Here is an 11,424-nt window from a genome sequence, read left to right on the forward strand (position 1 = left end):
TTAGAGCTCCAAATGAAGAAACTAAATTGTCCAATCAGCGAAGAGGACGTATTGCATTAATTATGTAATTGGGAATGTGTCGTACGAAAAACTTTCAAAACTTGTAATTTTTACGCCATGGATTTCCGCTATTTTTTCCATGTGTCATTTCTCAGAATGTAAAAGAATATTAATAATTGTTTTGTCGATTATAGACTATCCAGACAGTTACTAAGTACAAGAAACAAAATTGTAAGGTCTTTGAACCCGCCCCCTATTTTACACTGAACCGGCCATGATTGGTGCACGGAACATTTAGTGAGGACTGAATAATTGATGCTGGGTTTTAAATGTGCAAAATTTTAACTTTGAACCACATCACAGTCTGAGAGGATTTCTTCCTAAGGCTTCGGAAAAAGAGTACATCAGACAAGATCGGTAAGTTCGAACTGTTCAAGATTTTGACGCTCTTCATTTTTCTTGTAGTCACTCTCTCGATATGAATTTCATCGTCTGATTGTTTCAGTTTTGACACTCGTTCCAAGTTGATTCTTTTGCAAAGAAGAGACTAACAAATACACTCTTACTTAGATACCAATTCTTGAAAAGTTTTTTTTTACCGACAATACATGATAAGTTTGACGGAAGAACGCTTCTCTTCAAAAAAGTTCACACGGGCTTACTCGCCTCAATACATGTATTAAAATGTTTTATTTGAATTTTTCATGCTCACTCTCAAGTTAGTCTTTTAAACACGATGAAACTAAATGGTAGCGGTTAAGACGATTTCTTCTATTAAACCTTATGAAACAAGAAAGTCATCTGGAGAACGCAATTGGCTTTCGACGTAAACTTACTTCAAGCGGTAGTAGATATATTTCTTTTTATTACAGAAGCCTGCATCTACTTTTATTTAAAAACTAAAGTTTCGAATACCTGTCAAAAGCCATAAGATTAGAACTTAACTGATATGTTGATGTTGCATGTAAAACTTTGTCTCAGTGTTACAGATGTTAAAACTTCGAGAACAATGAATTAGAATGTATAAAAATGAATTCACTTGGAAATTTGACTAAAAATAACCCACGCAAGTACGGGACAACCTGTAGGCGATGTTCCTTTCAAAGTTTTTTAAAATAGCTTGGGTAATTGAGGATACGGTTTTCCCAAGTTTGACATTTTTCCACTCTTACCTTCGAAATACTTATTTTCTATACCGTCGTGTAGGTGATAATCTTAAACCACCGAAAACTATTCAAGTTATATTAAACAGACGCGAAACTAGTAAATGCATTAGCTAAAGTGAATATTCAAATCGAGCTTTCGACGCCAAGGGTCTAACTACAGTGGAACCCTCGATTTAACGAACCTCTATATAACGAAGTCCTCGGTTAAATAGCAAACGATATTCTTCAGCCCAGCCAAGGTTACAGTAAAAAGTATGGACCAGTACCTCGATACAACGAAACATCGATACAACGAACAAATTTCATCAGTCCCTTGTTAAATAGGAAACGATGTTCTTTAGCCCAGCCAAAGTTACAGTAAAAAGTATGAAACAGTACCTCGATATAACGAAACGTCGATATAACGAACAAATTTCATCAGCCCCTTGGTATTTCGTTAAATCTAGGTTCCACTGTTTTAACTATTGCCATTCATTGCCCTTAGTCTTTGCGATAATTCAAGCATTTTTCACCTTCGTGTCGAGGCAGGACAGTGAAGTTATTCCATCGGACAGTAAACCTGCGCAGATTACTGGTATGTTAGTTTTCTACCAATCGGGGGAGAAATGAAAACTGCACCTACCAGTCGCAGGGCAGCATGGACGTGGGTGGAAGTGGTGGGTCGTGGAGTGTGGGTGTAAGAAAAGTCGTTGGCCAAGGTCGAAGATAACATTAAAGCTAGCTTCAAAGAAATTTCCTTTCATGACGGATAATAATATTAAAATTCAGGGGCAGTTATCTCGGAGGAAGTCCAGTAGATAGTCACCTGTGTTTTAAAGCAGATAAAATACGTCAGATTGTTTTTCTTTTTTATCTTTTTTGGCGGTGCTTTCTCCTGCGTTTTCAAAATTTAGTAACATTACTTTTAGCATTGCTCCATGTTTTGTGATTTTCTCACCTTAGGAAAAACACGTTGCGAGGCAGAAAGTTGACACGATGTTTAAAAAGCTGATCATTGGACTTGCTCTTGTATTAGTGATGCAAATGTTCTTGACTGCCGTTGTAAGCGGTAGACGTTATGGGTGAGTAGCATCTCATCGACGATAAACAAAGAATCAAAGTATATACAAGGTCTTTGTCGAGATATTTTAAAGTTTTGAAATGTCATGTACAAGGACTTAATACTGACGTAATTATTTCATTTTCAGTTGCGTGGAAGGATTTTGTGCCATGGAAGACTGCCCGAGTAGTTCCGGCTCTGGAAGAACCAATTTCTGTTGGATAGCAAAAAAATATAGAAGGAATCGCCTGGAATGTGCGGGAAAAGAAGAATGTAGACAAAAAGCTGAAGCCGACGGTACTGACTGTGTATTGGGTTCCTGTAATTTTGACCGCGCTCCCGACCCGTATGCACAACGCCACAAAACCTGTGAGTTCATGAATGCAGAAAATCTTGAAAAGTTGAAGGAGGAATGTCAAGAAAAAAGTTGGGATCACTGGACGAGAATATACAGCACACCCAATAGAATATTCAGAAAGTTCGATCCTTGCTTTGGCGATGGCCGTATTATTGACGGGGAAACTAAAAAAGTCATCTCACACTGCCACTGTTACAACTTCTGTGGGAGCACTCAGACTACTAATGGTGACTGTGAGGTCACAGGATTGGATAGAAGTTTAGACCATGATGCTGACATCTCGACAACTTACAGAGCAGTGTACGTATCGATATTTTATATTTCTTTCCATATAAGAACACTTTTTATCCTTTATTTTTATATATTTAAACAATAGAGTGTTTCTGTCGAAGAACTATTGGCTGATAGTTTCCCCGCGGAAATTTGATTTTCTTAAAACAAATATTAGCCCGAGAAGCAAGTTTCGAGGGCTAATATGCTAGTTTTAAGAACATCAAATTTCCAAGGGGCAACAATCAGACCGATAGTTCCGAGACAAAAACACTCTATTGTTTTTATTATACAAAAACGGCGATCCAAAACCAGGGACCTTTGTAGGAAGAAAAGAATAGGGATAAGGCATAGCGTGTAACATTTAGCTGTGAAAACTTAAAGTGGTACTATGATCAAAATTTTACCTTCCCTTTTCTCTTCGGTTTTTGAAAGTACTTACATTAAATAGTAACCTTGCCAAATTTTAAGTTCAAATTCGAATTGGAAGACCACTTATTTCACGCGTAAACTTCGGCTTTGGCTTGCCGCCATTACTAGATTCAAAAATGTCCGAGGACCAAATAGAGATCTGGAACTAGTTGGGGCGATAGCATGCTGACGTCATATGCGCATCAACAAAATGGCTGCTTCGAAGGCTGGAGTGACCGATCTGGAAAAACATTGGTTTTCTTTTTAATCTGTAGTGATGTAGAAACCTTATCTACTGCGCAAATGTTAAACATACTTCAAGGCATCTCCAGGTCACTTTTGCACAACATAGTGGCAGAAAACAACTCAAGAGGCGAAATTTCGTGACATCTTAACTCGCCCGAACCACGCAAGATAATAGATCGTCTGATAACTTTGAGGGAAACTTGTACTCTTGGAAATGCTTTATAGATATTTCTCCCTGCAACCATTGTGAGGTTAACTTCTTCAACTATCCAAGGGAAGTGAATAGAATAGAACGCTTCGAATTATCTACAGTGAGTTTACTGTATTCGCTACTTCTTAGAAGCAAAACATTGGGTGAGTGGCGTAATTTACTTCTGTTGTTCAAGCGCTCGTGTTCTAGAATAGTCATTTTTAAATTAATTGTAAATACTTCAGGGCAAATCGGCCTGTATGTTTCTGAATTATATCCTCTATTGTACAAATAAACTTAAATAAATTCGCACGAGGCGGTACATTATGTGAAAGTACATACAGAAGGATGCAAAGCTTAGCAATATGTTTTTACTGATTATATGTACTGAGAATGTTTCCATTGTAGTCCTCTGTATACTCTGCAGTCTTAATAAACTCACCAGCACGCGTACGTCTTCAGTGTTGGTCACTTGTTTATTTCTGCCATGCAATGTAAAACACTACAGTAGGACTGTACTTCATTGTGCACTTAGAATAGTATTCATAAACATTTTCTCAGGATAGAACACTGTTAGCCTGTCTCAGAGACATACATGCTATCCGGATTTTACTCAGTAAATCTTTATTATATTTAAGTACAACAGGGGCCATGAGCTATAGTTATGACCTGTGCCAATCACTTATGCTGTGTGCAACAGAGCACTGTTGAAATCCTAGCTACTCTTTATTTTAAGTTTGCAATATATTTATTTTTTGGAATGCTCTTTTTGTTCATAAGTTGAGAATGTAGTAGCCAACAATAAATCATGTGAATGTGCCAGAGAACTCTTGAGGGACGAGAGGACGGCTGAATTTCAGACTATCTTGAGCTGCTGATCCATCATAATTTCTAACACAAGTACAGTCAAATCTGTACCATAAATAAAAATGTTGTATTGATTGAGGTGCAGTGGCCTAAGTGTAAGTTGTCGGACTCTGGATCAAGCGGTTCAGGTGTGAACTCTTACTGGTGTCATTGTCCTGTGTTCTTGGGCAAGACTACTCTCATGGTGCCTCCTCTCCAAGTGTAGAATGGGAACTGGCAAATTGATGGTGTGACCAGAGGGGGGGGGGGGGGGGTAAACCTTTGATGAACTTATACTTGCATCTCATCCAGGGGGGGAAGTAGAAATACTCCTGGTTGCTTAATCCTACTTAGCCAAGATAAGCTTGCTTGATGGGCAACTAGACTTGCATGCAGACCTTGCCTTTTTGTTACATGCAGGTAATTTTGAGGTCACGAAGGACCCTTGCAACCATTATATATGTATTTATTTAAAGAGTATACATGTACTGCGAAGCCGACAACAAATACAGTCAAACCTGTACCATAAATAAAAATGTTGTCATAGCAATGGGGTAGTTGTTTTGATTTAGGTGCGGTGACCTAATGGTCAATGCGCAAGACTCTGAATCAAGCTGTTCAGGTGTGAGCCCAGACCAGTGTCTTTACATGTATGTGGGGGGAGTGGGGAGGTTAAACCTGTGATGCAATTGTACTTCCATCTCATCCACGCTGCTTAATCCTACTTAAACCAAGATATGCTTTGGCCTGATGGGCAAGTAGGCTTGCATGCAGACTTTGCCTTTTTGCATCAAGGGAGCAATTTTGAAGCACATTTATGGGAATTAACCCCTTATGAAAGGAGAAAACTGTCTCCAATAGGGTGTCTGTTTATTTAGGGTGGTACACGGAGCTGGCTTGTTTACAGTCACGTTAAGTTGACACAAGATTAGTCCCAAAATTGAACTCTCAATTACATACACATACTGCAGATGCACAATGTACTGCCAGTGATATTCTCTAGAAAGAGCCACTGTCGTATTGCATATACCATATTTTCTTGAGTAGACGCCAGACCCCGACTCAACGCAGGCTTCATTTAAATGCCGGTTCAAAACTGGAAACGTTTGATCAAGGTCCCAGTGTTTGTTCGAGGTCCAGGTGTTCCCGTTTATGAACTTAAAACTTTATACCCTTAACATTATTTTACTTGTTCCCATGTTGTGCATATATTGTTTCAGTTATTTTTATCATCAAGAAATCACTGGGCCAAGAGGAAAACAAATGGGTGAAATGAATAAGAAAAACTACTCCTACCCAGTTTTGCTGCTACTAATGTGGGCCAGTTTCATAACATTATCAGTAAATAGAGTGAAGGACTCTATACAGCATTCAAATGGTTTTCTTATTTTAAGAAACAGGAATACTGAATGCTAGCTGAAGCTGGATGTCTGAAGTGTTATTACCCATTAAAACACTTATTACCTGTTTTATTACCTGTTTTGTAGTCAACGAAGGTAAAACTGTATAAAACTTAAGGAGCTAAATCCATTTATCACCTGCACCATCTTGTTGACTTTAATTTTTCTGTATAAATTTTACATTATTTCATGTTTATAAAGCTTTTTTCGGAATAAACAGCTGAGATAGATTTTATGCCCATGGCGTGTATGATAGATTATAAGAATGAAAACAACAGTTAAGATCATTTCAATCCTTCGCAAACGGCAATAGCAACCTAAATGACTTTTTGTATACGCAGCTCTATTAATTCAAACATTGCAGACATTTGCTATTCAATTACGTTGTTCTCATCATACCATGTATTCAAACGTATGTAGTCCATGAATCGCCGTTCCTCTTTGTTCTTCGAGGCTTCTTCGATCGGTGCTTCGATTGGACAAGAAGACGGCAGCTTCGTTGTAGGCATACAGCGCCAAAACCTCATCGAATGAAATAAATATTGAAGTATTTGCATACAAACATTGCCCTTTAGACCGACGGCAAACGGCTTTAAATTCTCATTATAAGAAACGATACCGCTAAATTGCAATGTCTCTTCGTTGCGGCTCTCTTCGGTTTCGCCACCGGGCAAACTAGACGAAGAATTTGTCGAAGAAATATCTTTTATAACCCTGTTAATTCTCAGTATATTCTCTCTTGGAACACTCGAAGCTCGAAGCGACGATGCGCATATGAGGTCACGAACCAACTCATGCGTAAATCCGCTTTTCAGTACAGTCGCTGGCTCACTTTAGACGTCCGAGTAATGGCGGACGGGTTTTCCACCATTTTCGGCAAGCTATTTCAAGGCTTATATCGCTCGCAACGTTCTAAATTCTAGCGCGCTAGTTAAATATAGACTTATTGAACAAATTGACTTTAGAAAAAGACGAAAAGAAAAACAAAAATTTTGGTCATAGTAGCACTTTAATATATTTTGTTAGTATCAGTTTACGCATGAATAAAAGCTCCGTCAAAAGTTGTTTTGGTTTTCATCCCCTTAGTGTGGAGTCTAACTTATTTCTCTATTCTGTTTTTTTTTTCCTGCTTATTTAATTTTCCGAAGTTGCAAGATAGATTGTGAGCCAACTGACAAGGTACGATTTTTATTTTATTTCGATAGAGAAGGTGTAGTATTTATATTATGGAAAATTTGTCCAACAATCGCAGATTTTGTAAGCTTACGATTGATACTAATTATGAGCCAAAGTTTCCACAAAGAGTCAGTGAGTGAATTACTCAGTCCGTCGGTCAGTCGCTCAGTCAAAAAGATTTAAAGATTTACTGTTACTGTTACTGTTAGTCAGTTAGTCAGTCAGTCCTATCCGTCTGTCTGTCAGTCCATCCGTCCGTCAGTCCGTCAGTCCGTCAGTCCTTCAGTCCGTCAGTCTGTCAGTCCGTCAGTCTGTCAGTCCGTCAGTCCGTCAGTCTGTTGGTCCGTCAGTCCGTCAGTCAGTCAGTAAGTCAGTAAGTCAGTAAGTCAATCAGTCAGTCGAACAGTCAGTCATTGAGTCAGTCAGTCAGTCAGTCAGTCAGTCAGTCAGTCAGCCAGCCCGCCGTCAACAATCAAATCCCTATCTTTGATAAACCCTTTTGTCAGTGGAACAAAGTAGCTCTAGAATAAATTGAGTATAACACTTTAAAGAATCAAAAACGACATTTTTTTTTTAGTTTACAAGACATGTTTCGACAGAAACCTATGTCATCTTCAGTTGAATGATATACAAAGCGTGGAAAGTTGAATAATAAGCTAAAGTAGACTGCAATATTGCATTTTCACAGCTAGATGCCTTAAAAATTCTTCACCACCAAGGATCTGAAACAGCCAACATGAAAGTAACAATCACACGAGGAATGTCTGCTGCCAAGTCCTTTTCTTCAGGAGGAAGTACAAGCATTACTGTATCAGGCGAAGTCGCTGTTGATGTACTTGGAGTTTTTACAGCGAAAATCGGCGTTTCAGGAACCACTGGGTACGACTGGAGTCACAGCACAACTACCAACAGTTTTGAACAAGTAAGCCATGAAATTAGTGTACCGGTGAAAGCGGGAGATGAAGTCACAGTGTACCAGGTCGTCGGTGAATGCGAAAACACTGATGGCACTACTTACACTGTCAAGTCACCAAAATATGTCATCAAGGGGAAAGATGGTGAAACTCAGGACACCGGTGAGCTTGAATAGGTCTCGGATGTAAAGTTAGATCAATCGAAATGTCATCAAAGGGAACTTTATGGTATACTTTATATGATTGTCAAATACATCAGAAATGAAATGATTTTCATCATTGATTATAATAAAGTACTTCAAGGAATCAGTTGTATGTTTTGGTTGCTCTCCTCTGATAAGAACCATTATCAAACCATCCACGAGAACGAGTCGGCGAGCGAGCGGGATCGCTTTGCTTGCTGACTCGTTCGCCCGGCTTCGCCACCCGCGCGTGTATTCCCAAACGTGAGCCTGCTCGCACGCTATTATACAGTATAAACAAGCGAAAGAAAAGAAAAAAAGTAAAAAAAAAACTACTTCAACGAAAGTCTACTTAAACGAAAAAATATTTTACGAGACAGATCCCGAACTCATTGCCATTCTGTCGTTTAAGATTCTTTGTTTGACATAGTAACACCTCTCTGTACTTGCAGTTATATGACAACTCAACCCAACTTGCCTTTTTCGTCTTCCTTTTCCCTACCTCACCCCTCCCCCCCCCTCCACCTCCACCCGTCGGTCAACACCATTTCCATCAATATTTTTACTATAGTACACTGAACTAAATCAGTGGATTATTATTGAACGAGAGCAGTACATTTAGTCCCAAATTGTACTCCTTAGCAGTACCCATTAGTTTTCTTTCCAAAGGTGACACGAATTCTTCCGAAGTTTCCGGAGTTGACCCGATGATTTCCAAAGACTCCCGAAGTTGGCGCGAGTTTTTCAAGTTTACCCAAATGAAATCCGTTATAATGTACTCCAATTTTGTTTTTTGCCTCAGACCTAATTTGTGCTTCTTTTGACTTCCTTTACGTACAAAACATTCATCAAAACAACGGCTTCCTTAGCTCGTTCAAATATATATATATATAACAATCGAAGAGTAGCCATTTAGTAGTCCAGAAGCTTTAAGTTTTTAAAGTTGACTGCTGATCCAAAAGTAACTGTCAAGTTATTATTTGGATAACGGTTACCTTAAAGTGGCCTTTAAGTCAGGGATATAACGACTACCTCACGGTCAGTAAGTAAATATATATATAATGCGTAGTGATCAACGATTATTTGGCTTCAAAAGTCTTGTATATATTGACCAGCGAAATAACGGAAAAAGCCCGATCACTGCAAAACTATGTGTCTAGTCTATCAAACGTGTTTTGCATGAGTTAATTTTTAAGCCACAGATGACGTCTATATGCCATTACACAGGGGAATATTACCATGCAGTTGTGAAATGAAAGATGGATTATAAATCTTTTGTACTACCTTAAGCCCCCTTTGTTTTTGTTTGGCAAAGAAAGCTTCCAATGCGCGAGATTATTATTGGCACTTAGCTTCTAATTGACTTGAAAGCGCTATTCAAAAGTTTTGATAAATAAAAAACGTGGCATAAGTAAATAATAAACTTTTCACGTTTTTGATATATACAACTAACGTCGCTACGTTGAAAAATTCTGGGAGAGGAAAAAGTGAGAGACTTTTTGCATTTAATGCTGCATAATTATTACTGAAGTGTCAAGATTGCTTTAATTTGCCACGACAACGTTTCGCGGGTTGTTCGCCGTAACTAAGACCAAGCTGATTATAACAATGAGATGACTGCAATTTAATTCCAGTGGAGCGAACTTCGAGATTTTTAACTCCGCGAAGCACAATGTTGCAGCAGAAGTTGAACTTGTACGAGAAAAAGCCAGCGAAATGGAAGAGAAAAAAAGGAAAATCCAATATGTTTGGAAAAACCATCGAAATGAGCAAAAGACCACAAAGTACTGGAGACGTTACGGACCAGAACGTTTGGCAAGTAGACGAAGGCATTTTGCTTCGCCCTAGAGCAGCAACGTACAGCGGTTCCCCATCGTCTTTTTTCAGTTTTACTAGCACAGCTACCTGCTACAACTGTCTTTACGACGAGTCAAACGGTAGAGAATTCTGTGAAATTATGGGCTCAAGATATTGCAAACAGTGTATTAAAACGACCAGGCAGAAAGAGGTCGACGAAGAGGTTGCCAGCGCACTTGATGTCAGTTCAGGAAACGGATACAGGACTTTACTCGGGGATAACTTCTTTGCGATAAGGCAAAGCCATACTTCGGCTTTTCCTAGCGACAGACGGTTATTTATCCGTTTACACAATTTAAACTCTAACTCCGCGGAATACTACATAAATCCTACCAACGGCATCGAAACTGCTAAAATTTCAGTTTATGAAAGTGGCTCGTCGCTTGGTGAAAGTGATAGAAATTTGCAGTTGACGAATCAAGATACTCCAAGTTTTCTTCAGGTTCCTGGCCAGGAAGCTACACAAAGATCTATGAGCAAGAAAAAGCGAAAATACGGTGGAACTGGCAAGATTAAAAGAAAATATGTAACGTTTAATGGATTGCCTATCGAGCCACCTTTGATAACAGTTGATTTATCGAACCAGATAATGAATCATCTTGTTATTAAGGATTCCTAAATACAGCTTTTTAGAAAAACGCATATACACTGACATATTGCATATGATACGGTCAAGGTCCCCTGTATTATGAGTCAAATGAGTCCATGTATCATGAGTCATGAGTCAATAAGTCAAGGTAATTTTTAAACAAAGTAGGTTATTATCTACTGAACCACGGTTTCCCTTTATAAAAGTAAGTCAAGTAAGCTTAAAGCCTGAGCTTTCTACTTTGCTTGCGATTAGTTCCACTCTGGTTCAGTGCATGCTAGCGGTTAGTTCCTCTCTAATTTGCTTGGGGCTAGCACTATTTTCAAATTAACAACTCTAATTTAATATTTGACTCATTTGGCATCTCGTTAAAGCGGATACACAATGGTACACTGAAATTCTGTCAAGAAACGTTTTGATAATAACAATAACTTGTTATATTTTCAGCTGATTCGAGCACATAAATGTCATTGTACCTAAAGCACACATGTAAGTGATCCAGTTGAATCTAGCATGACACAAGAAAAAACCGTCTTTCTCGGTCAGATTCGATTGTTTAACGAATTAGATTCTTCTGTGCACAAGCTTTAGAGTTTCATGGAATGTTAGTTTCAAATCGCACTGATAGGATGAAGGAACCCTGTTTGGATTGTGTTGTTTGCTTGTACTTGCAAATATGCATAAATAGTACTCTTTTACGATTTTGCGTCAGAAAAAAAAAATTCTTAAAAAATTAATATAGAGACAGTTATTGACCTTGCTGTATTGTAAGTGATCCAG

General features: G+C 38.6%; 2 protein-coding genes across 2 annotated transcripts; both read left to right on the top strand.

Annotated features, from left to right (window-relative positions):
- The first annotated feature begins 296 nt into the window (after positions 1 to 296).
- LOC144656356 (uncharacterized) lies at positions 297 to 8,314 on the top strand. Its single transcript, XM_078516587.1, has 5 exons — positions 297 to 417; positions 2,109 to 2,227; positions 2,354 to 2,863; positions 7,075 to 7,105; positions 7,791 to 8,314. The coding sequence occupies exons 2-5, from the start codon at positions 2,142 to 2,144 to the stop codon at positions 8,190 to 8,192; spliced, it is 1,029 nt and encodes a 342-aa protein (XP_078372713.1). The 5' UTR covers positions 297 to 417; positions 2,109 to 2,141; the 3' UTR covers positions 8,193 to 8,314.
- A 1,556-nt stretch (positions 8,315 to 9,870) lies between these two features.
- On the top strand, positions 9,871 to 11,008 carry LOC144648413 (uncharacterized). Its single transcript, XM_078507980.1, has one exon. The coding sequence runs from the start codon at positions 9,871 to 9,873 to the stop codon at positions 10,672 to 10,674; it is 804 nt and encodes a 267-aa protein (XP_078364106.1). The 3' UTR covers positions 10,675 to 11,008.
- Positions 11,009 to 11,424: the final 416 nt, after the last annotated feature.

This window comes from Oculina patagonica, chromosome 1 (assembly GCF_052425735.1).
Source record: "Oculina patagonica isolate OP01 chromosome 1, crgOcupat, whole genome shotgun sequence".
In the NCBI taxonomy this organism is placed as follows: Eukaryota; Metazoa; Cnidaria; class Anthozoa; order Scleractinia; family Oculinidae; genus Oculina; species Oculina patagonica.